Source organism: Crinia signifera, chromosome 7 (assembly GCF_055691185.1).
Source record: "Crinia signifera chromosome 7, ASM5569118v1, whole genome shotgun sequence".
In the NCBI taxonomy this organism is placed as follows: domain Eukaryota; kingdom Metazoa; phylum Chordata; class Amphibia; order Anura; family Myobatrachidae; genus Crinia; species Crinia signifera.
In genome coordinates this window covers 29,520,046-29,546,649 of record NC_139223.1, presented here as the reverse complement: position 1 = coordinate 29,546,649, position 26,604 = coordinate 29,520,046, and the positions used below count along the sequence as shown (strand labels likewise).

General features: G+C 49.0%; 2 protein-coding genes and 1 long non-coding RNA gene across 3 annotated transcripts; 1 reads left to right on the top strand and 2 right to left on the bottom strand.

Moving 5' to 3' along the window:
* Positions 1-855: 855 nt before the first annotated feature.
* LOC146021124 (WD repeat-containing protein 90-like) lies at positions 856-17,634 on the bottom strand. The gene is made up of 18 exons (XM_083154925.1): positions 17,613-17,634; positions 16,649-16,777; positions 16,347-16,541; positions 16,054-16,130; positions 15,796-15,898; positions 14,558-14,679; positions 13,760-13,919; positions 12,695-12,885; positions 12,327-12,522; positions 12,131-12,242; positions 11,690-11,861; positions 11,303-11,425; positions 11,040-11,205; positions 10,834-10,964; positions 10,561-10,704; positions 10,214-10,333; positions 3,923-4,007; positions 856-1,712 (listed from the first exon to the last, which is right to left on the bottom strand). Exons 1-18 carry the CDS (start codon positions 17,632-17,634, stop codon positions 1,555-1,557), a joined length of 2,406 nt encoding a protein of 801 aa, XP_083011051.1. The 3' UTR covers positions 856-1,554.
* A 300-nt stretch (positions 17,635-17,934) lies between these two features.
* LOC146019998 (uncharacterized) lies at positions 17,935-20,645 on the bottom strand. Its single transcript, XR_014450704.1, has 3 exons — positions 19,592-20,645; positions 18,945-19,383; positions 17,935-18,671 (listed from the first exon to the last, which is right to left on the bottom strand). It is a non-coding gene; the product is annotated as an uncharacterized LOC146019998 (long non-coding RNA).
* A 2,779-nt stretch (positions 20,646-23,424) lies between these two features.
* On the top strand, positions 23,425-24,658 carry LOC146021123 (cyclin-dependent kinase 5 activator 1-like). Its single transcript, XM_083154923.1, has one exon. The coding sequence runs from the start codon at positions 23,425-23,427 to the stop codon at positions 24,403-24,405; it is 981 nt and encodes a 326-aa protein (XP_083011049.1). The 3' UTR covers positions 24,406-24,658.
* The last annotated feature ends 1,946 nt before the right edge of the window (positions 24,659-26,604 follow it).

Here is a 26,604-nt window from a genome sequence, read left to right as displayed (position 1 = left end):
ATCCTACACGAAGCCTGCTCCGGGGTACACCCCGCCACATAGCAATGGGATGAGCGAGCGAGAAACTACAATATGGTGGGCTGGCTGAGAGTGGCTCCATCTGTACAGAAATTATTATTAATTATTATTAAGACACCTTTGGACTAGAAACATGGTTGATGAGGTTGAAAAAATACATTAGTCCATCAAATTTAACCTATTCTTGAATTACTGCTGTGCACAGATTAGATTTAATGTTGAATAGAATTTTAAAATAGACCCAAATAAATTCACTATCTATCTCCCGATACCCCAAATTGTATATTAGACCAGAAAGGAATAAGAACAGATAGAGCACTTTTCTTTTAGCTGGGGTCTGGAAATATAACTGCCAAATGCCAGCCCCCGCCATCCACCGGAAAGGGGGGGGGGGGCGTGCGCACGAGACGACACTCTTGTGCCCCATTCCGACGGAGCCCTCCGACGCCCACTTCAGCTGCCCCTAGCTCCCCCTAACCCTGCCTGTCTCTCTGAAGCGGAGACGGGCAGGGATTCTGCCGCCCACCACCAAATGCAGGGGACGCGCGTACGTGTGAGACGCTCACGCGTCCCTGTGGGATTGAGCGTCTCTCCGCCGGCGATTCCCAGAAACACTGAGATGAGCTCCGTCTGTACATTATAATTACTGGTTATATCCCGGGATACTTGTTCTTCTAAGCATTTGTCTAACCCCTTTATCACTATATGACCCTTCACACAAACCTGGAACCTTCACACAAACCTGGAACGCCAGTAGCGATCGGCGTCTTACACACAATAGTAACGCACAGCGCGCAAACGCCAAAACTTACTGAGAAGAAAAACGTGAAAAATCCATCTGTTTAAATATTTATCAAAAATGCAATAAAAACATCACTTACATAAAAAATAAAAAAAATAAAATGTACAAAACATAAAAGCAGCTTCCAGTAGCTCCTGCGGGAATACAATCGCTAGGTCAACATACATTATGTCGACAACTAAAAGGTCAACATAAGCATTAGGTCAACAATGGGAAGGTCGGCAGTCAAAAGGTCAACATGAGGTTTTTCAGGTTTATTTGAGCTATTTCATACCCTACACCCACTGGGGCGTAGAGGGAGAATATAATAGTGTGCCCAGAGAAACGAGTCACCGCGCCCGAAGCATGGCGAGGGCAGTGACTCATGCCAGGGGACGCGGTACATTGATATGGTGTCATGTCGATATTCTTTGAAATTCGGGACAAAAAAAAAAAAACTGTAAAAAACTCATGTCGACCTTTTGACGGTCTACTTTCCCATTGTCGATTTAATGTATGTAGACCTTCACAATGTCGACCCATAACCCCCCTGCGTTATACCGGTTTCGTTTTTTTTATTTAAATTAAAAAATTCTAATAAAACATTACATTATGGCAAAGGGAACAAATATTTACAAGGTGTATATACAAAAGGCACTTTCTTATCTAGCTCCTAGTATTGGAGAGCAGTAATTTGGGCGACTGTCCGGACAGTGGTGGGATTAGCTACAGGACCCCCAGAGTTACACGGTGCATTATGAATTCTGTATGTCCCAGACAAGCACTTGGTTATAGGACGCGGTGAAGAGAAGGTTGCCTGAAGGAGATACTCGGCAGAGATGTACGCAGTCGTCGTGAGCTGAAAAGTCTTGTTGTGTGCCCGTGGACGAGTCAATGACGCGCAGGAGTCGCTCTGTGGAGAAGTAACGCAGGTTACCATGGCGGGGAAACCAAGGAGCATAAAAAGCGAAATATTGTGTAAACAATTTTAAGAAAACTTATTCCTATAGTACATTAATAAATAGTTTTAATTAGATGGATTCATATCATTTTTTTTTTTTTGCTAGAAATTAGGATTGACACAATACAACATTTAGGTTATATGCACATTTTAATCCAGTGGTTCCCAAAATTTTGTAATTGAGAAATTTAGAAACAAAATATTAAATGGAGTAAATTGTGTTTATACTGTATGTCATCCTGAAGGTGCGTACACACACTGGGTGATGTCATCCTGAAGGTGCGTACACACACTGGGTGATGTCATCCTGAAGGTGCGCGCACACACACTGGGTGATGTCATCCTGAAGGTGCGCACACACACTGGGTGATGTCATCCTGAAGGTGCGTACACACACTGGGTGATGTCATCCTGAAGGTGCGTACACACACTGGGTGATGTCATCCTGAAGGTGCGCACACACACTTGGTGATGTCATCCTGAAGGTGCGTACACACACTTGGTGATGTCATCCTGAAGGTGCGTACACACACTGGGTGATGTCATCCTGAAGGTGCGTACACACACTGGGTGATGTCATCCTGAAGGTGCGCACACACACTGGGTGATGTCATCCTGAAGGTGCGCACACACACTGGGTGATGTCATCCTGAAGGTGCGCACACACACTGGGTGATGTCATCCTGAAGGTGCGTACATACACTGAGCGTTTTTGGCCAATAAATCACTTAGTGCATACAAACTGAGCAATTTTCACACTGGCCCAGTGATTTCCAGGGTGATTGTCAGCGATTATCAGTCTCACCGCTCATAGTCCGCCCATACACACTAGGGGATTTTGAGCACGAAGTAGCTTGAAACGGGAAAGGTGAGCCACTTTTTTTAAGCCACTTTTTTGGAGCCACTTTATTAATCAATTGTAATTTGCAAATATTAGTAGATGGTGAATGTCCTGGATAATTTCCTTACTATAAATGAAGGTACCACTCTCCAAAGGTGTAGAATGGAAGTAATCCATTGAATGGCTTATGTGATGGCGCTGGCTGATGTTAGACGTATAAGGATAATCGTGTATAATTATGGGCAGCATCAGACTGTATCGCCCATCACCCGTCCCAAATACACAGCAGCTTATAAACCCCTGAAGAACCTAATCAGTGACAGACTGCACATACGTACAGCCCGTAGTACGCATGCCCGCGGCCGCGCTGCAATCAAATCCTGCTCATTTATATATTGGCAAGCCGTTCGGAAGGTGATTGACAGGAAATATGTGTCTGTGGGCGGTAACCGGCTAGGGGAGGGTGTGCGACACTAGTGCCAGGCCGAATATCCCTTTCTCCATTGCAGTCGCTGAATAAGTCCCTGGTTACTCTGAGCCTCGGTTCCCAGTGTAACAATCATTCCATGGTTAATTTGCATGTCGGGATTTCCCTCGAGAGGGGCAGCTGCGTAACTGAACGCTGGCCTCTGCAAATTCACTATCGTGCGATCAGGACTGAATTAGCCTCAATGTCCAGGTAACATTCTGCTACAACCTGTATTAAGTCTTAGGGGGGGGGGTATTCAATCGCCGGCAACCATCTCCTCACGGGGGAGTTGGATGTCGGGCCCTATTCAATGCTGTCTTTCCCGACAGAATTAAGCAGGGTTTCTCGGCAGAATGAGCCCGACTTCACAAGCTGTCGGGCTCGTTCTGCCAAGAACGGCTGGGAAGAGACGAGCTGCCGCCTGCAGCTCGTCACTTCCCGGTCACAACTCGCGGCCACGCCCCCTTCTCGCTCCCCAGCAGGCGGGACATTGAATCCTGCCTGCATGTTCTCGGTCAAGCTGGACCGCCGTGACCTACACATTAAATACCCCCCTTATAATGACCTTACTATAATATATTGTGAGATTTCTAAAGGGCTAAAATAATTGCTCACTGACGACATTTGATCTGATTATAAACTAGTAAATCGTTATCGTCGCGCGTCAAAATGACCGAACGGAGCAGCACTGGACTTGTTCTGCTGGGCGCCATCTAGTGGCCACGGGTGCACACAACACTGAGGAGCAGTTGGTCCTAGAGGTGGTACCACTCAAGGGGTTAAATGGAGGTGTAAAATTAGAAGTATTTTGGCTGTTTATTCCAACTTGAATACTAATATCTGGGGACTTACCGCTGCTGCCCAGGGCTAGGAGTGAGGCTGCTGGTGACATGGAGAGAGATGTGGCGAAATGCGACAGAGGGATACTCAGCAGGACCTGTAGGAGAGAGCGAGAGATGTGAAGAGAGAGAGAGAGGCAATGTCAGGGTAGGGATGTCCACAGGCTGTGTTTTGTGTAGTGAATATTACACACATACGTATAAAATAGCAGGAAAGGAGTCAGTGGCATAGAGAGTCCAGGCGGTAACTGTGCAGCAACCTGACATGTCCTCCGCTCCCAGTTGTAGCTCGGTTATTCCTCCATTTGTTTTTGTAATCTAACAGCAGGCAGAGACACCCTCACTGTTCTACCCCACACTCAGCTACTCTGTGTACTGGTTAATCCCCCCCCCCCACCTGGCCAATGCGGAGAAATCAGCAGAGGAGGCCATATACAGTAGGACACACAACACCTTAATGGTCTTCCCCGCACAGACACAAGCACATGTTACATCTGCCCCACCTGCAGTGCAGCATGGTTTTCTCCATTTGCTAAAAAAACAGCTTTGAAATCAGGTCTGAACTCGCCAAACAGATCTAATGAGTATTGTAATGGTCAGGGCATCACAGTGTAAAACACTTCTTTTAGCACTTTATAGCCCCCTACCACAGTAACTGCGGCCACTGATCTAACACTCCCTAACCTACCACAGTAACTGCTGCCACTGATCTAACACTCCCTAACCTACCACAGTAACTGCGGCCACTGATCTAACACTCCCTAACCTACCACAGTAACTGCTGCCACTGATCTAACACTCCCTAACCTACCACAGTAACTGCTGCCACTGATCTAACACTCCCTAACCTACCACAGTAACTGCGGCCACTGATCTAACACTCCCTAACCTACCACAGTAACTGCGGCCACTGATCTAACACTCCCTAACCTACCACAGTAACTGCTGCCACTGATCTAACCCTCCCTAACCTACCACAGTAACTGCTCCCACTTATCTAACACTCCCTAACCTACCACAGGAACTGCGGCCATTGATCTAACACTCCCTAACCTACCACAGTAACTGCTCCCACTGATCTAACCTTCCCTAACCTACCACAGTAACTGCTGCCACTGATACAACACTCCCTAACCTACCACAGAAACTGCTCCCACTGATCTAACACTCCCTAACCTACCACAGTAACTGCGGCCACTGATCTAACACTCCCTAACCTACCACAGTAACTGCTGCCACTGATCTAACCCTCCCTAACCTACCACAGTAACTGCTCCCACTTATCTAACCCTCCCTAACCTACCACAGAAACTGCTCCCACTGATCTAACACTCCCTAACCTACCACAGTAACTGCGGCCACTGATCTAACACTCCCTAACCTACCACAGTAACTGCTGCCACTGATCTAACCCTCCCTAACCTACCACAGTAACTGCTGCCACTGATCTAACCCTCCCTAGCCTACCATAGTAACTGCGGCCACTGATCTAACCCTCCCTAGCCTACCACAGTAACTGCTGCCACTGATCTAACCATCCCTAACCTACCACAGTAACTGCTGCCACTGATCTAACCCTCCCTAGCCTACCACAGTAACTGCGGCCACTGATCTAACACTACCTAACCTACCACAGTAACTGTTCCCACTGATCTAACACTCCCTAACCTACCACAGTAACTGCTGCCACTGATCTAACCATCCCTAACCTACCACAGTAACTGCGGCCACTGATCTAACCCTCCCTAACCTACCACAATAACTGCGGCCACTGATCTAACACTCCCTAACCTACCACAGTAACTGCTGCCACTGATCTAACACTCCCTAACCTACCACAGTAACTGCTGCCACTGATCTAACCCTCCCCAACCTACCACAGTAACTGCTGCCACTGATCTAACACTCCCTAACCTACCACAGTAACTGCTCCCACTTATCTAACACTCCCTAACCTACCACAGTAACTGCTGCCACTGATCTAACCATCCCTAACCTACCACAGTAACTGCTGCCACTGATCTAACACTCCCTAACCTACCACAGTAACTGCGGCCACTGATCTAACACTCCCTAACCTACCACAGTAACTGCTGCCACTGATCTAACCATCCCTAACCTACCACAGTAACTGCTCCCACTTATCTAACACTCCCTAACCTACCACAGTAACTGCTGCCACTGATCTAACACTCCCTAACCTACCACAGTAACTGCTCCCACTTATCTAACACTCCCTAACCTACCACAGTAACTGCTGCCACTGATCTAACACTCCCTAACCTACCACAGTAACTGCTGCCACTGATCTAACCATCCCTAACCTACCACAGTAACTGCTCCCACTGATCTAACCCTCCCTAACCTACCACAGTAACTGCTCCCACTTATCTAACACTCCCTAACCTACCACAGTAACTGCTCCCACTTATCTAACACTCCCTAACCTACCACAGTAACTGCTGCCACTGATCTAACACTCCCTAACCTACCACAGTAACTGCTGCCACTGATCTAACCCTCCCCAACCTACCACAGTAACTGCTCACACTTATCTAACACTCCCTTACCTACCACAGTAACTGCTGCCACTGATCTAACACTCCCTAACCTACCACAGTAACTGCTCCCACTTTTCTAACACTCCCTATCCTACCACAGTAACTGCGCCCACTTATCTAACACTCCCTAACCTACCACAGTAACTGCTCCCACTTATCTAACACTCCCTAACTTACCACAGTAACTGCTGCCACTGATCTAACACTCCCTAACCTACCACAGTAACTGCTGCCACTGATCTAACACTCCCTAACCTACCACAGTAACTGCTGCCACTGATCTAACCCTCCCTAACCTACCACAGTAACTGCTCCCACTTATCTAACACTCCCTAACCTACCACAGGAACTGCGGCCATTGATCTAACACTCCCTAACCTACCACAGTAACTGCTCCCACTGATCTAACCTTCCCTAACCTACCACAGTAACTGCTGCCACTGATACAACACTCCCTAACCTACCACAGAAACTGCTCCCACTGATCTAACACTCCCTAACCTACCACAGTAACTGCGGCCACTGATCTAACACTCCCTAACCTACCACAGTAACTGCTGCCACTGATCTAACCCTCCCTAACCTACCACAGTAACTGCTCCCACTTATCTAACCCTCCCTAACCTACCACAGAAACTGCTCCCACTGATCTAACACTCCCTAACCTACCACAGTAACTGCGGCCACTGATCTAACACTCCCTAACCTACCACAGTAACTGCTGCCACTGATCTAACCCTCCCTAACCTACCACAGTAACTGCTGCCACTGATCTAACCCTCCCTAGCCTACCATAGTAACTGCGGCCACTGATCTAACCCTCCCTAGCCTACCACAGTAACTGCTGCCACTGATCTAACCATCCCTAACCTACCACAGTAACTGCTGCCACTGATCTAACCCTCCCTAGCCTACCACAGTAACTGCGGCCACTGATCTAACACTACCTAACCTACCACAGTAACTGTTCCCACTGATCTAACACTCCCTAACCTACCACAGTAACTGCTGCCACTGATCTAACCATCCCTAACCTACCACAGTAACTGCGGCCACTGATCTAACCCTCCCTAACCTACCACAATAACTGCGGCCACTGATCTAACACTCCCTAACCTACCACAGTAACTGCTGCCACTGATCTAACACTCCCTAACCTACCACAGTAACTGCTGCCACTGATCTAACCCTCCCCAACCTACCACAGTAACTGCTGCCACTGATCTAACACTCCCTAACCTACCACAGTAACTGCTCCCACTTATCTAACACTCCCTAACCTACCACAGTAACTGCTGCCACTGATCTAACCATCCCTAACCTACCACAGTAACTGCTGCCACTGATCTAACACTCCCTAACCTACCACAGTAACTGCGGCCACTGATCTAACACTCCCTAACCTACCACAGTAACTGCTGCCACTGATCTAACCATCCCTAACCTACCACAGTAACTGCTCCCACTTATCTAACACTCCCTAACCTACCACAGTAACTGCTGCCACTGATCTAACACTCCCTAACCTACCACAGTAACTGCTCCCACTTATCTAACACTCCCTAACCTACCACAGTAACTGCTGCCACTGATCTAACACTCCCTAACCTACCACAGTAACTGCTGCCACTGATCTAACCATCCCTAACCTACCACAGTAACTGCTCCCACTGATCTAACCCTCCCTAACCTACCACAGTAACTGCTCCCACTTATCTAACACTCCCTAACCTACCACAGTAACTGCTCCCACTTATCTAACACTCCCTAACCTACCACAGTAACTGCTGCCACTGATCTAACACTCCCTAACCTACCACAGTAACTGCTGCCACTGATCTAACCCTCCCCAACCTACCACAGTAACTGCTCACACTTATCTAACACTCCCTTACCTACCACAGTAACTGCTGCCACTGATCTAACACTCCCTAACCTACCACAGTAACTGCTCCCACTTTTCTAACACTCCCTATCCTACCACAGTAACTGCGCCCACTTATCTAACACTCCCTAACCTACCACAGTAACTGCTCCCACTTATCTAACACTCCCTAACTTACCACAGTAACTGCTGCCACTGATCTAACACTCCCTAACCTACCACAGTAACTGCTGCCACTGATCTAACACTCCCTAACCTAAAACAGGAACTGCTGCCACTGATCTAACACTCCCTAACCTACCACAGTAACTGCTCCCACTTATCTAACACTCCCTAACCTACCACAGTAACTGCGCCCACTTATCTAACACTCCCTAACCTACCACAGTAACTTCTCCCACTTACCTAACACTCGCTAACCTACCACAGTAACGGCTGCTTTCACACCAGCCAAAAACCCGGCAAAAGGGCTAGGGGGTACTTACCCACGTTGCAGGTCCTCTGTGTGCTGACAGGCCGGGGATCCACACAGGCGGCGGGCGCAAATGACATGACAGCGACGGATGAAGATAATGCAGCTCCCTGGCGCCCTCACTGCCGCCAGAGAGCTGCATCATCTGCACCCGCCATCTGACCTATCATCTGCGCCCGCCGCCTGTGTGGATCCCCGGCCTGCACCCAGGACCAGCAAACAGGGTGAGTACTCGCCGCCTGCCCGCCTCCTTCACACCCCCTTCACACACCAGAAAATACAGGGACTTTTCTGGTGTGCAAGGGGCCAACTCGGGAATGGCCCGGCATGATCCCTGGGCCATATTCCCGGGTGGGTCGCTGCATTTTCTGGTGTGAAAGAGGTATTGAAACCCTGACCCCCCCCCCTTCACACGCCGCAATCCCCCGCACACATGCAAATGGATGTTTTGCATATACATCCACTCACAGCCTTGCGTGCAGGGACAAAATTATTCAATGGTTGCCGGGCATCAAATGATTTTGCAAGTGCTCGCAGACCTAAGACTCCTCTGTGGTGTCGTAGATCTGCTGGCGCCCTGTACGGAAAGCGGGCGTGTTCGTTCCCCTGCAGGGGAGCGCGAGGACCAGAATAAGGTCCAATGTGTGTACTTGGCGATACAGTCTGGGACGGTGACCCGGCATTGGTAAGTACATACACAATTGTTGATGGCGGAGCAGAAGAGGGCGATCGTGGGGGGGGGGGGGGGGGGGGCGCAGGCCATGCAGCATGTCCGTGGTTAACGAGGTTATGGGGGAGGGGGTCATTATGGATGTGCGGGAGCTGTACACACACTGGACGTGATGGTGATAAGGGACCTCCCTCTTACTTTCTCGTCTAGTGTGTATGGGGCTGATCACTTGCTAACTCTCACATGTGTGATGCATTGGGGGTGGTGTGGTGGGGTGTCCCACGCCCTGGACCTAATGATTAGAATATCAGGGACCTACCAGGTGATGAGGTTAGCTGGATGTGGTGGGTCGGCCTATAATTTTAGCCAAAATGACACAAAGAACCTCACTTTTACTTGATGTTAAATTGCTAAATGATTACATATCTAATTAGTAATGTGTTTCCGTGTGTGGCACTACAAGTCTCAGCATGAGAGCACCTTTCATTACTTCTAATTAGGTTTTTCAGTCTAGGCCCGGGCGTAGTTAATACCCTGGCTAAATCGCTGACTGGTCAGCTGGCAAAGGCTACAAGAACAGATACAGCATGGGAAGTTTTCAGGAACACCTGGAGGAAGAACAGGGATGAAAGCATGAGACTACAGTAGTAGCGGAGGGCAGGAGCTGGGAGAACGGAGGCAGAGTTATAGCCGGTGCCATCCCAGTATAGCAGTACCTGCTTCTGTGCCAGGCTATAGAACAGAACCTCCTTCTGTATCCCAAATCCTGTGTACACCACCATGCCCGGCTGCCACGGGCAGAACGCTGCCAGGGTGGGAATGGGGGTCTCCGCTTCCTGTGTGACAAAACAAACTTTAGGCAACTGCATCAGATGTAAGGACGCAGGGCTACAAACAATGGTAACATGTATCAGATAATGAGACGTACAGGCGACACGCGTGACATCAGCATATAATGCTAAAGGCCAAGTGTATAATACAGCAGTCTGATAGTACATGTGTAACTGCACCAGGTGTATATATACCATGCAATGCGGTCTCCAGCCGCAGTCTCACCACTCACCTTTTCACTGTCTGGAGCTGGGAAACTCAACCAATCCAAGAGTTCGCACTTGTCTTTTAGCCAATCAGAGGCCCAGACACTTACACGCCTGTCCAAACTGGCCGCCAACCAGATCTCTCCTTCCTGCAGGCCTAGTTCATCCGGCTTTAAAAGACAGAAACATAAGTAACTGTCATATTCCATCGCCCCCTAGCTGTAACATCTGAGATGTGCACCAGGTAATACAAGGGTGCAAACACAGTACAGGTTGCAGTCTGACAGCCCATTTGGTACCTTTCTAGGTGAGCACTGGATGGTGGTGATGGGGGAATCCTTGTGGTCACTCAGTATCCGGATAGTCATTCCTGTACACGGGCTGCTGATGGCCATCAGTCCATCCTTCCCGCCGGACAGCAGTACGTCACCTGTATAAAAGTATGGCCGTCACTGACACAAGAACCATAGCCAGAGACACATGGATGGGCCCAGCAGTCACTAACCAGTCCGGGAGAAGGCAATGGCGGTCACGGCACAAGGGTGAGGATGAATCTTCATCTCCATCTCCGTCTTAGACACACTGAAGATACGGATTGTCCCATCGCTGTAACCGGCGGCGATCCTCTGCCCGGTGCTGGCATGGCGGCTCCAGTCCAGACACAAGCAGCTCTGTGGCATAAGGAGTATACCATGCTGTAATAGCAGTAACCTTACACCGGGCACGGCAGATCCCCGAGCAGGAGATGTACAATGGGGCTGGTGGTACCTGGTTGAGGACTTGGAACTGAAGAAGCAGCTCGCAGCTATGGAGGGACCAGACCCGGACGCTGCCATCTTCCCCGCATGTCGCACAGTGCGTCTCCCCCGGACCCACCACCAAATCGGTCACCTACAGAGACAGAAAATTCTCTGTTCTAAGAAGGGACCAAGTAGTTACCAAACTATGGGGCCATATATCAACGAGTGATAAAACCCGCTGTGTATAGAACTCAGTGCGTATCATAAATGGGGCACCAGCCAATCAGCTCACAAATGTCATTTTTCAACCACATAACAGTTAGGAGCTGATTGGCTGGAACACAATGAGTCTGATCACTAGTTGATAAATGAGCCCTATGGATGAATTTGCTCTCCCAGAATAATGTGTCTGTACCTTGTTCCTATGACCACTGATGAGTCGGATGCTGCTATTCTCCACCCAGTTGATGTACCATAACGTGCTAGCTGTGGTACCCACGATACCCATCTCCAGGGCATCGTCAAAGGTCGCACTGACAACGGCGCCATCTAGTGTCATCTCTTGTTCCATTAGGACAGACGAGGAGCTACAGAGGAGAAACAATAAATCACAGTCCAACAGAAATAATGGAAAACAACAACCAGGCGTATAGCACGGCAGATTGTACTATTCACGTGGGGGGATCACTGGTGTGCAAAGTGCACCCATCACCATTACATAGCGGCAGCAGTTACTCTCCTAAGAGTCACAGTAAATTCCTACAGAGAGATCCAGTTCATTGCCCTGTCCTGCATGCTCCAAGCCTTCCATCGCTGCGTTTGGTGGCGCGTCGCAGTCACACAATAACTCCCGTACCTTGCCTCGGACCCCTTCTCTCTCAGCTCCTGCACGGCAGCCACGGACCACAGCCTTATCCTGCGAGTGTTACTACCAGTCACCAGCCTGTTGCCTCTGCACAGCAGAATACCTTGGGGCGGATAGAAATAAAAGAATTATCCTCTAGTAAAATGAACGCAGTTCTTGCCGGACAGCTGAAGGAGCTGGCACTCACCGATCTCCCCCTGGTCCGCTTCCCACGTCATAAAGCATCGGTGAGTCTGGGCATCCCACACGCACACCTGCCCTGTGCTGCAGCCCGTATACAGCAGAGAGGTGGGGTTATAGGTGAGGGACGTCAGCTCTGCCGAGCCAACCTCATCCGGTACCGCGGCTCTGTATAACTGGGATAAGACAGGGAGGGGGACATGGATGCATCAATGGGTCTGTGGCTACACTTGGGACCGACACGATCTCGCAGTTCCACAGTGAGCAGACACAAGTAAGAGCGTTCATTACAGAGGCCCTTACTAGAGTAGACAGCAGGACTTCACCAATCACATATTCTGTAGCTTTTGCTGTCCAATGGGAAAGCTTGCTTACCTTCAGCTGAGATGATGTCCCATTTTCCTCTAGGCGACAGAAATTTACAGCAGCGGTGCCCACACAAGCCAAAGTGTTGGCATGTGTCGGGTTAAAGGCGACGGCGTGCACAGGCTGGATCATCTTACTACTCGCCAACAGCTCGTAGGTCCGGGTGCTCCACAGTGCAAGCTTCCCATCCCGGAAATCTCCTGCCAGACAAAAACACTGATTTACGGGAGAACTCCACCTAGTGCCAACAAATGCTGCCCAGACCGCCACCGCCATTGATGGACCGGCCAGAAATAGGGGGGTGAAAGTAATTTTATTTTAACATTGCCGAAGGGACTTCAAATAAAAGGTGAAAGAGAAATAGATTTTGTTTAGCGAGACCAAGCATTAAAAGGCCTACTTCAGACCTGTACGCTAGGCTGGGTTCCCTCATAGCCTAGTGACCAGGTCAGCGCCGCCTGATTGGAAGATTCCTCCCCCCCTTCGGTAATAAAAGTCAGTCAGAACTGTGAGTGTGTTTAGCGTATATATCTAGTACGCTAAACAAAAACATCCATGTGGCGGTAATCGCCGGCCTGTCACATTTATATGGAACCCAGAGGTCAATAGTAGATTTCAGGATATGCTGCGGATCCAGATCACAGAGAATAAACGCCATCTTCCCTTCCGCAGTTTTAGTGCTGACAATGGTGGGAGTCTAAACAATATATAGTACTTATGGTTCAGTAAGAACGTAATGCCTCATACACACGGTTCCATGTGGTCTATTTTTCGATTTTATTCTGCTTATATAATCAAAACCGAATCGAAATCAAATGGAAATCAAACACATGCGATTCCGATGTGTGGCCCCGCGGCATCGATATCAAATAGAAAAATAACCTGTGCAGACAAATCTATATAGTACAGATCTGTCCGATATAGTCCAAATCCAATGCGATTGCCTTGCTGTGCGAGTCGATCCAGATCGGATCAGAATCAAATAGCAAGGCAATCGCACCTTGTGTGCACCCATTAAGAAACATGTGACAGCTGGATGACCAATAACTAATCTCCGATGAGCTGCATACTGACCGACAGTGACGAGAAGCCGGTCATCCCGGGAGAAGCTCATGGCCTGCACCTCCGCCTGGTGATACTGCAGGATTTTCTTACAGACGCCTTCTTGTGTGTCCCAGATTCTAATCTGGCACAGAGAACACCCATCCCCCGAGCCCGATGAGGACGCCAGAATCTAGGCAGAAATAATACACAAGGCTACAGTGCTCGGAACATAATAATAATGTTATTTATACAGAGCTCTTTCTCCAATGGGGCTCAAGGCGCTTAACAGATCGAATGAATGTAGTACAGTACAGGAACAATAAAGTACAGAAAATATTTTCATAAACTCCAGAGAGCATGGAGATTCTTAAAGGAATTAAGTAAATGCTTAAGTAAACAGGAAAGTCTTGAATCTGTTTTGTGAAAGGATTCTAGAGTGGGGGCCTCTCTAACTGTGCGGGGAAGTGAGTTCCATAGAGTCAGAGCCACATGGCTAAAAGCAGGTGAATTATGGGAGATTCTAGATACTGCTAAAAGTCCTTCATCTACAGATCGCAGTAATCGGGTGGGACAGTATGGGATCAGAAGCTGCTGCAGGTACCTCGGGCCTTGGTCATGTTGGGCTTTGAAACTCAGTAGGTTTATCTTGAAGATGATTCGTCCAGGTAAAGTCAGTGGAGGGAGTAGAGAATGGGAGCTATGTGGCTAGAACGGGGCTGGTTGGGGCAATAGAAGTAAGAGTGAGGCAATATAATGGTGTGAAAGAAATCTTGTGAGATTTATTGATGCACATAAATGACAAGAAGGGAACAGTTGGGCCATACTCACCATGGCATCATGAGTCAGTGCCAGGGTAGAGATCTCCTCGGGGTGTCCCAACCAGTGTCGCTGCATCCCAGAATGCAGATCCTCCACCACAATCACACAGCCGCACGTGTACGCAAAGAACCCTGCACAGTACACGGCAATCACTGACAATCCCATTCACGTCCTATCACCGCCATTAACAATGATCACACCCTCGCACCCCTACGGACAGTCGGACCCCTCCATATTCTTAGGACAGCATCACAATGGAAATGTTATTCTTGCATCATATCCTTTTCTCTGAATGGGACACGGAGGGGTAGTAAATTTACTAAGACGGGAGTTCTATTGAAGATGGAATGTTGCCCGTAGCAACCAATCAGATTCTATCTCTGTGAGAGATGTGCAAAATATCCGCTAATAAGGCCAGCGTCGCTCTCATTTGTTATATAAATGCAAATAAAAATGTGGTGTTAAAAAAGATTATATTTCCTGTATAAGGGAACATTACCGGTCATTATGATGGATACAAATGTGTGCTTGGCAAATTTCCCACAATGTTGACAAATTCACTCAAAGGGGTTAAAATGTTAGTGTACTTTTAACTAGAGCAAAACCGGATGGGCACTCGGTGTTCCCCAATGGGTTCGGAGTAGGATACAATATAAGGATCCCATTTTCTCTCTCATGGGGGACATAGGACCATGGCAATATTCCCAAAGCTGCCTCTACATATGAAATGTCAACGCTCAGCATGCCACGGTGGAAAAAAAGCAGAAATTTCAATTTCAAAAAGAGGAGACTGCAGTCATTTGAGCTACTGTGACATCACTGTGCTTAAACTAGTGAGTGTCTTTGCAAAGCCTCGGGACACACTAGCAGTGCATGTTGGCCAGGTCTCACAGAATCGCAAGTAAAATAATCAGCACCACCTGTGGATCTTATAAAATGTGTCAGTCAGCAATGAATACACCTGTGCCTCGACATGGAGATATGGAAAACATGTACTGTTTGTCCTGAGGACTGGATTGGAGAAGCACAGCCCAGGTGTATGGAGCAACCATGGAGCATTTCTACAGTGCAAGTCCAGCAAGCTGTCAGTCAGTGAGTGTGGCGCACGTCTCTCTGCCAGGGGGCAGTAACAGGAAGCATGCATATTATATATCCCAGTAACGCAGCCTTTCATATACACTGTCACACAGTGGCTGCAGCGTACAGTATAAGACATGTGGAGCCGAGGCTATGTATATATCATGTACCTGTATCTGGGTTCCACGCCATGTTCCCTCTGCCGTTACCATTGTACCCAATGACTGCTTTCAGCTGCAACATTTCCTGGCCGGGCGGAGGTGGGCACATTCCCTGTACAATACACAAGGTGCAACAATTCACCAGCCAATCAACGCCTGTCATTTTTCAAACGTAGCTGATTGGCTGGTGCATTACCACCTCCTACTCTGTCTCCACTTTATCCCTGCACCAGGCGTAATATATCTGCCCCACTGTGAGCTTCTTACCTTTGCCAAGCAGGGGGCTTTGAAACGAGGGCTGAAATGAGTGTAAGCATCAGGACGGGGCGTCTCCTGCCTCACATCTAATGAAGGAACACAGGAGATAAGATTATATTGAATGTGCGCACAAACTGGGGAGAATGGAGGACAAGGACGTCCATAGTCCGCTCAGCAATCAGCCGTCTCTGACAGGTGCTTAGCGCGCACTCATCTCCGCATACAGGGAACATGCATTGCTCTGCACATCAGCACCGTTGGGTTACGGTGATTCTGTCTGACAATGTTCGGTTCATCATTACCTTCTCCCTGACTGCTGCTGATGGTCCTGGAACCCCAGGGCAGCTTGGACCTATTGGGCTGGCTCTCTATAATGATCAGAGATGACTGCCCATCACTTTCCAGTGGATCTCGCAATTCCACCTCTTCCACCACAGATTCTGCGTGCGCAGCTCCGGCCGCCACCGCGTCCCCATCATCGGACTCTGAAAGGAGCCCTGCAAGCAGCGAGATAGGAGGACAGCAATGAAAGAGTGCAAAGATGATATCTCACAGGGGTGTTCTATACCGCACCATACCATATTACAGCGATAGTTCCTCTCACCTGCATAACCTGTATGCTGCACTGGGCTGATATCCAGGCGCGGAGGGGAGGAGATACAAGGACGAGGAGCTGTGCCCCTTGGCACTCCGCTAGAGATGAATGTGGAATCTCTCCTCTGATCTACGGGACCTGTTACGGGAGAACCAGATTAGGTTCATGGGGTGCGGCCAAATCACCTGCAGCCAGTAATGACAACTCTACTGATCCAAACAGCGCTAATTCACAAGATCCTTGTTCAATCTGTCTTTTCTTCTCACGGCCTTTTAAAACCTCCAAAGGTGGTTATTCGAGACACCGGAAAAAGAGAAAACAGTCTTCTAATTATCGTCAGCCTGCAATAATGTGTCAGTGACCCAATTGGTCACTTCTCCAACTCACCTAGACCAGCTAGGCGAGGTTCACATAAAGGTATCTTTCAATGGAACACTTGATGAAAGGCACAATCAGAAATAGACTCACCTAGGGACAAAGCCCTATGTACATCCAAAGGTTTCTTTGGTCGATGGAAATAGGCACCGGGATTCGTGATTTGTTCAAAGTATAAAAATCACATTTATTATATAAAACAAGACACTCCAGAAATAGCCAGAATACAGCCGCGTCAAAAAGCCCTCATCCGGAATGGGGGCCAATTCGAGGCTGTAAGTCCAAAAGGTGTTACAAGGCAAATGTCCTGGGGTCCTGGATAAAATCTTGCAGCAAAACACCAACGCGTTTCGAACCTTATTGGTCCTTCCTCAGGGTGTGGACAGGAAGGACCAATAAGGTTCGAAACGCGTTGGTGTTTTGCTGCAAGATTTTATCCAGGACCCCAGGACATTTGCCTTGTAACACCTTTTGGACTTACAGCCTCGAATTGGCCCCCATTCCGGATGAGGGCTTTTTGACGCGGCTGTATTCTGGCTATTTCTGGAGTGTCCTGTTTTATATAATAAATGTGATTTTTATACTTTGAACAAATCACGAATCCCGGTGCCTATTTCCATCGACCAAAGAAACCTTTGGATGTACATAGGGCTTTGTCCCTAGGTGAGTCTATTTCTGATTGTGCCTTTCATCAAGTGTTCCATTGAAAGATACCTTTATGTGAACCTCTCCTAGCTGGTCTAGGTGAGTTGGAGAAGTGACCAATTGGGTCACTGACACATTATTGCAGGCTGACAATAATTAGAAGACTGTTTTCTCTTTTTCCGGTGTCTCGAATAACCACCTTTGGAGGTTTTAAAAGGCCGTGAGAAGAAAAGACAGATTGAACAAGGATCTTGTGAATTAGCGCTGTTGGGATCTACTCTTTTGTCTTGTTATATATGTCATTTGGGGTTTGGTAGCCCCTATTTGTGTGATCCCTTAGCAGCTTGTTCCGTGTGAGCGCAGGTGGTTCCCTGAAAACCTTTTTTTCCATAACTCTACTGATCCACTTACCAGTGCTGGAATGGATGGCAGAGGGTAAAGGACCATTTACACTCAACTGGCGGGCAAACGTTGAACCTCCACCAGGGATGAAGCTAGTAAAATAAAATAAAAATTGTCTGTTAGTATATAAGTAAAGAAAAACCAGCAGGCTAATAACAATTAAAAGTTACCAAAAACACACATACAAAATAAAAGGAGCACATAAATAAAAAAAACATTACCTTCTAACTGGAACATCGGGGGCCGCTTGGAAATCTCAAATAAAAATGGCGTCTCCAGCAGTGATCACACTCTGCTGATCTGGGGAGAAGTCCGCTTGCTGCACAGGTTCCGAGTGTCCGATGAACACCTGAAAGGGGGGAGAAGCCAAGATACAGGGACGTGAATGCACAGATGCATCATGGGAGGACGATAAACCATAGCAACCACAGAATGACACCACAAAGAGGAGAAACCAGACAGCGTTATTTGGTCACGTTACCTGTGGGCGGGTGATTCCAGCCAGACTATAGTTCCAGACTTTGATCATTCGGTCCCCAGCAGTCAGCAGGAAGCGGTTGTCGTCACTAACTGCCAGGGTGTAGCAGTGCTGTTTATGTACTTGTGTCACCTGAGGAAGATCAGAGGTGTCACCTACATGTGGGACATCACCACAACAACGGTTTTACCAAACACCTGTAAATCTGGTTCTTTATTTACCCAACACTGACATGCGGATAGACAGATGTACCACCTGAGTCTGCTGCTTCTGAGATATCCAAAATGTAAATGTGTATTTATTACGATCATTTACCGCTGGTCTCCTGGCGAAACGCGTAACCTGCTGCAGTGATTATGTAGACCAAAGTGCTAAATCTGGTGTTTTATGGTCTAGAACCCTCACCTCTCTGGTGAGACGTCCGGTCTTAGGATCCAGCCACAAGATCTTGTTGCCGGAAGTGGAGACCAGCAAGTGATAGGGGCGAAGCGGGCTGAATGCGAGGCTCAGGGCACAGTCCAGCTTAGTGCTGCCTAGATCCAGGATGCTGACATCAATGCGCAGGAGCTGAAGGAACAAGAACAACAAGTGACGAGGAGGCAGAGAGAACCGGCTCTTCCAAGAGAGCTCCTGCTACAGAAGAGGAGGACGAGGTGTACCGGGGTCAGAGGGCAGACACTAAACTGGGCTTTAAGCCAATGTTCTAGAAGTACCTCATCTAATGACCGGCCGTGCATGACAGTCACGGTGTACTCGATAGGTCCAACGAACGCCAGGAGACATCCGTCCATGCTCAGCGACAGAGACTGGGGCCCCTGCTCGGAGTTCTTGCACACCACGTTACCTGCGCATTAGACAGTGTTTAGACCTTTGCAGTCCGACAGAAGAGAAGGGAACAGAAGGAATAGTGTACGTGAAGGAGAGGGGTGAAGAGAAGCATTTGGATGATCAAGAAGGATTCCGGCTTCACAGCACTGGGGCAATGTGACGGGTCACATGTATTGCGCTGTGTAATATGTGAGCGTCCATCTAGCTATGATGTCATCACTCACCAAGCACCCGTAGAACATGCTGTTCCTGGTGTCCGATGCTGTAGAGAGCCAGAGATCCCGCAGTGCAGGCACTGTACATCAGCCCGCCATCAGGAGAGAAGAGAAGGCCAGTAATGGCACCTCGGTGCTGCCTGGTGTACAAACAGATCAATAGAAAATACTGTCATCATGGGAGTGACTGACAGCCGCCCGTCATCTGCTCTGCTACAGGATGTAATGAAGGGTCTCCCGCTGAGCACCAGTGACAATACGGGGTCTTTTCGGGAAAGTACATTTCTATTACTTCCGGTGGAGGCCGGGGAGGTCGCATGCACATGGAGCTCCGGTCCCCCATCCACGGAGCTCCACCATCCCCGGCCTCCGGAGCAGCGGGCGGCATCAATCGTGGCGGCGATGGGGAGAGGAGGCAGTGCTGTGCTCCCCCGGCGGTGAGCACCGTACACCCCCGGCGGTGAGCGTCGAGCACCGGAGCACAGCAGCAGGAGCAGCAGGACGGCCGGAGCTGCAGCGCGGCGGTTCCCTTCGCCCCTCCCGCAGCACCATCAGCCTGCGGGCGGCCCCCCTTAATCCCCGGCGGTGAACGGTGAGCATGAAGGACGGAGCCCAGCATCGCGGCGGTTCCCTCCGCCCCATCAGCCTGCGGGCGGCCCCCCCCCCTTAACCCCCGGCGGTGATCAGGAGCAGGATGGCCGGAGCACCATCAGCCTGCGGGCGGCCACCCCTTAACCCCCGGCAGTGAACAGGAGTCAGACAGAGCAGGACGGCCGGAGCCCAGCAGAGCGACGGTTCCCCCCACGCAGCACCATTAATCTGGGGGCGCCCCCCACAGAGACAGCGGTGGTCTGGCCTAGCGGAGGCCCCACACAGACACCGGAAATTGCGGCATCCAGGCTCCCGGCGACCAGCGGAGGGAGAGGTGAGGGGAAGCTGCATGAGGGCCCCAGTGGTAGCCCCCACTGCTCAGTGCTGGCAGGATCATGTGCTCTCATCCCCAGGAGAGAGACCCAGGGCCCAACTCCATCTCCCAGGCCTCACTGACCCTGCCCAGGCCCCACTGACTCTCTCCCCCCTCCCCCCTCCAACTCCAGCCCCAGTCCTGACTGACTCTGCCCAGGCTTCGGTGACTCTCTCTCTCTTCCCCCAACCCCCCATCGCCGCCACCACCATCCATGCCGCCCACGGCTCTCCCTACAGGAAGATCCAAGATGGCGCCGCAAATGGCTGCCAAGGAACTGTGCATCTCAGCTATGTAACCCCCTTGTGTTACCTGCCTGGCTGGTGCAGCGACCAGTGGCGCCGCGGATGGCTGCCTAGGCGCTGTGCTGCTCGGCGGGTAGGTTTTTCCATGTGTTCCCTGTGTGACAAACTGTTCTGTCCGTGCTTATATGGTCACCTACCGACTGCTGCATCGACCAGTGGCGCCGCTGATGGCTGCCTAGGCGATGTGCTGCTTGGCGGGTATGTGTTCCCTGTGTATAAATTGTACTGTCCCTGCTCATATTGTCACCTACCAACTGCTGCAACGACCAGTGGCGCCGCTGATGGCTGCCTAGGCGCTGCGCAGCTCGGCGGGCATGTGTTCCCCTACATGTAATGTGTAATGTCCTCAATGTAATGTATGCAATGTCCTCTCTCCCCCCCCCCCCTCCCCCATCCCTGCTTGATGATGCACTGTAAATCCGAAAAAAATTCCTAGTGTGCGCAAGCACACATGGCCAATAAAGTTGATTCTGATTCTGATTCTGATTAAACATAGGACAAATATTGGGGATGATTCTGGTCTACTCCCAATTGTGCGAGTTCGGCCCTGTCCCGGTGCTCTGGGGACCGCGCTTGTGCACGGTCTATTATGCGAATGTGCCGCCCCATTTGCGGATGGATTCGGTGACTTACATAGTCGCCGAGCTGTATGCAAGCTCGCAAGTTTTCAGCTTACCAAGCCAACCTGAATGGGGCCCATTGTACCAGGGGCCACACTTCTTCATACATGGGGTAGAAGCAGTATCAGTGCACATAATGGTGCGGATACCGCGTCCCCCCCATAACGAGCCTTCTTACATCCACCCCGTTGTCTCTTCCATCCAGCACAGCTACACCCCGGCCAGAGAACCGGCTAGGAGTGAGAAAGCCGCACTTACTTGTGTTCCTGCTGCATAGTGGTAGCCGTCACATCAAAGTATCTCACCACCCCGCTGCTGAAGCCGCAGGCCAGGGCCTGCCGGGCAGGGTGAAAGGTCACAGTGCACGGAGTCTCCTCATTGGCTGTGAAGTCATACAGCTGCAAACACACACAAGAGAATAAATTGTACACTTTGCGGATACATAAGAGAGACCTTTTATCAGAGACAATGGACCAAGGGGTAGAACGCTTTCTCCAGGGCATTGTCACTTTAACCAATAGGATTGTGCTATTTGGGTGGAGAACCTGCTTTCTTTCAGTGTAACAGCACATTTTACTAGCATAATATTAGGGCAACATACATTGGGTCCACCACTAAAGGTCATGGATGGAAGGTTGACACAAGCATAAGACCGACAGTGTCTAGGACCACATGGGCTTTTCACAAATACCATCTACAAAGTTGCCGGCATGTTCTGTGAGCGCAATGATACAAACCGTCACACAATCAATTTTAATTCCAGGTTGTGAAGCAACAAAAATATAAAAAAAAATTCCAGGGGCGTGAACACTTTTGCAAGGCACTGTAGCAACTGAATTGGTGTATTTGGCATTAGAAAGATACAGTCATGTGACCCACTGTACAATTACCTACAGTCAGTTATTAATACTATATTATATGAGAAAACAGGCGCTGCCCATAAGCACACGGGCGCTGCCCATAAGCACACAGGCGCTGCCCATAAGCACACAGGCGCAGCCCATAAGCACACAGGCGCAGCCCATAAGCACACAGGCCCGGTCCATAAGCACACAGGCCCGGTCCATAAGCACACAGGCGCTGTCCATAAGCACACAGGCTACAATGCCAGTGGAAATAGCCATTGAGTCGCTATTATCTCAGCGTTTCATCCACAGACATGAATGATCTGCTGCTATCTCATAATAAAAGGGGAAACAATTCTAAATAAATAGGAGGAGAAGGCTAGGTTCATTACTGACGCATACCTCCCAAAATGACCCATTCCAGGAGGTACAAAATGCTCTGTATCTGGACTTCCTAGCCAGCGACAGTTGCAGCCACAGCACAGCCCAAAGTGCCAAGAGGGGTGGCACACCAACTGTCAGTGAGTCCCTGGCTGTAGTCAGTGTTTGGAGTGACAGTTGATCTAGCTCCCCTATAGAATTTTGGACCGTGCTGCAGCTGCACATCTGCAGCTGGAAAGGAAGTCCAGGAACAGAGCATTTTGTCCCTCCTGAAATGGGTCATGTTGGAAGGTATGCTGACGGGAAATAGTTTTTTTTATTTGGTGAATTTCAACTAATTATATCTCAGATTATTCAAATGTCCAATCTAATTTTCTATCTTTTAAAAGGATTATCTTCCTTATAGGGCTCTAAATAGGGTGATAATACATTCTATATTGCACCAATTTTAATCACTGTTTGAAATTACCTCGATATCATCAGTGGCATAAATAACACATAACAATCAGCCTGTGATGTCACAATCAGCCTGTGATGTCACAATGCCCAGTGTAAGCAGAGAACACCTCTGGCTACAATCTGCTGGACTTATTTGCTGCCTTGGACTGAACCAGGAAGCATCATATACAACGTGCTGGAAACAGACCCTTATTATTGGAGTATATTCAGCAATCAGAGCCACCACAGACCACAATCAGTGCTATAAAGAACATTACACTGAATAAGAATGTGGAATTGCTTGACATTCCCATGCTGCCACAAGGCAAGCACCCCTGGTGAAGACACATCAAGTGGGGCCAAGCCCACGGCTATCGAGAACAGTGAGATAGGAAGATCTGCCAAGAGACAGTCGCTCTTCGGCCGAATGAGGCGATGTATGACTAAAAGAAGGCCGCGCATAAATGGCCAGGTTGATGTTACCCATCTTGTCAATGAGAGCCTAAAGAAATCCATCTCCTGTGTTGACTTATCAATCTACACACAGGACTCACAAGATACTATTGCCAAGAAGCCTGTCTGTGAGCCTGCAGAAGAAAAGCAAGAGTTATCACCACCAGAATGCAAGAAGCCTGACTGTGAGCCTGCTGAAGAAAAGCAAGAGTTATCACCACCAGAATGCAAGAAGCCTGACTGTGAGCCTGCTGAAGAAAAGCAAGAGTTATCACCACCAGAATGCAAGAAGCCTGACTGTGAGCCTGCTGAAGAAAAGCAAGAGTTATCACCACCAGAATGCAAGAAGGTGCAAGCATCCACCGGCGAGCTGCTGGCCTGTCTTTCGGTGTTCCTCTGTCGCAGGTGCAAGCAGCGGGTGTCACCAATACGCATTGCTGAATGGATGGTGTCTGTAGACAAATCTCTCACTGGAACCTGGCAGCCCTTTGGCTTCCTCACACCGACCAATTTAATGTTTCTGTACATGCTCTGCCGTGAAGTGATTGCATCAGAGCTGGACACCAAGCGGGAACTAATGGAAACACTGTCAACCTGTCTGTACATCTCATATTCATACATGGGCAGTGAACTAAACTGCCCAATGAGCAATTTTATAATTGACAGCTCGAGGGAAGCCTTCTGGAACCGTGTCCTCTCTATTCTCAACCTAATGAGTGCAAAAATGCTCCGCTTCCATATGGATCCAAAATATTTCATCCAGATCTTGGAGGATCTTAAAGGTGAGGGTGGAGAGCTGCTCATACAATCAGTTTAAGACAGTACAGCTCTGGCTTGGGAACCAAAAAGAGACCCACATACAGGCTTGGGAACCGAAGACAAAGAGACCCACATACAGGCTTGGGAACCGAAGACAAAGAGACCCACGTACAGGCTTGGGAACCAAAGACAAAGAGACCCACATACAGGCTTGGGAACCAAAGACAAAGAGACCCACCTACAGGCTTGGGAACCGAAGACAAAGAGACCCACATACAGGCTTGGGAACCAAAAAGAGACCCACATACAGGCTTGGGAACCGAAGACAAAGAGACCCACCTACAGGCTTGGGAACCGAAGACAAAGAGACCCACATACAGGCTTGGCAACCAAAGACAAGGAGACCCACATAATGGCTTGGGAACCAAAAAGAGACCCACATACAGGCTTGGGAACCGAAGACAAAGAGACCCACATACAGGCTTGGGAACCGAAGACAAAGAGACCCACATACAGGCTTGGGAACCGAAGACAAAGAGACCCAAATACAGGCTTGGGAACCGAAGACAAAGAGACCCACATACAGGCTTGGGAACCGAAGACAAAGAGACCCACATACAGGCTTGGGAACCGAAGACAAAGAGACCCACATACAGGCTTGGGAACCGAAGACAAAGAGACCCACACACAGGCTTGGGAACCGAAGACAAAGAGACCCACATACAGGCTTGGGAACCAAAGACAAAGAGACCCACATACAGGCTTGGGAACCAAAAAGAGACCCAAATACAGGCTTGGGAACCGAAGACAAAGAGACCCACATACAGGCTTGGGAACCGAAGACAAAGAGACCCACATACAGGCTTGGGAACCTGAGACAAAGACACCCACACCCCTCCCCTTCCCCTTCCCCTTTCCCCCTCCCCACCCGTGGCTGTTATTGCATGGCTATCGGGCGTGGCCCCTTGGCGATGGGGTTACCAGTTCTGTAAGAATTGGTAGTGGCACAGCCACCATGGACCAACGCAATATTTTTTTAAGAAGTCTAATGCTGGGTACACACTAGACAATATTCCAGCGATAGTGTCGCTCATGATTCCCATGAACTCACTGACAAACGATATCTTGGAGAAACAAAAAATAAAATCTTCTAAGGTAACTTAAGTGGCCACATCCAGGAGTATACTGTAACTGACCATAGAGCAGGCATGTCCAAACTATGGCCCTCCAGCTGTTGTGAAACTACAAGTCCCTCCATAGCTTTGCTATTAGGGACCGCTACAACTATGGCAAGGCATGCTGGGATGTGTAGTTTCACAACAGCTGGAGGCCACAGTTTGGCCATTCCTGCCATAGAGCCAGGATTGAGCTGCATGGATAGAGGACATTGGGGTCACTAACAACCTGCGGGAGCGCGCACCATTAACAATATAGTGCGTACACACTAGACAATAGGCAGCATACACACCAAGTAATACACGCGGGTCGTTAACAACAACACCACAAACTGATGACCACATACTTTACGAACTGGCTTCTACCTACATGTAATTGATGGGAGTCCCGGTATATAATACACAAACACAATTAGCGGGAAGAAGATCGCTTTATTGGGAAACTCTAAAATTAAAGGTAAGTGCACGACACTCAAAGAGCAACACGAAAAGCGTATTCTACTTTCCCCTGCATTGTGCAAGCTGATCTAATACGGCTTCTATAAGAAATGTACTGTAGCCCGCTGCATACTGCAACCTTCATGGCTGAGCAGTGGGGCAGGAGATCAGGCAAACGGAGATGCAGAAGGGAAGTCAGACAATGCAACAAGCCCAGTTACACACAGGAGAACAGGAATGGGATTGCAATTCTAGCTTTAGGAAAGTAAAATAGATGGAGGTAAAAGTTCTGCCTATTTATTAGGGCTGGATGATATAACCAATAGTGTGGCTGTGCCCTCTCATATAGGACCTAGATCAGCAGTGAGCGCAGATATGCAAACATTTTATTTTTAAATCGCTATTTACTGGTATTATGCAAGCGCTTCGCTACCTGGCACAGCACTCGCATTATAGCGATGTATTTGCTACATTTCTGCTATTGCATTGTGGGGAGGGCGTCCCAAAAGTACAAATGAAGCGGAATCAGGCCCATAATCCGCTCCTCTATTACAAGCACAAGGTCTCTACATACAACAAAACAATGACACATATCTCCACTAACATTGAACAATGCACTAAAACAGGATTTGACAACATCCAGA

Bases quoted from the DNA above. Each gene is read 5' to 3' on its own strand.
- LOC146021124 (XM_083154925.1), bottom strand. From the start codon at position 17,634: ATGGAAATAGGCACCGGGATTC. The intron at 14,680-15,795 runs GTACATGATATA...TGTACTGTGCAG, and splicing joins GGCGTGGAACCCAGATACAG to GGTTCTTTGCGTACACGTGC. The intron at 11,426-11,689 runs GTACAGACACAT...CTGTCTCTGTAG, and splicing joins TCAGTGGTCATAGGAACAAG to GTGACCGATTTGGTGGTGGG.
- LOC146021123 (XM_083154923.1), top strand. From the start codon at position 23,425: ATGTGGAATTGCTTGACATTCCCATGCTGCCACAAGGCAAGCACCCCT.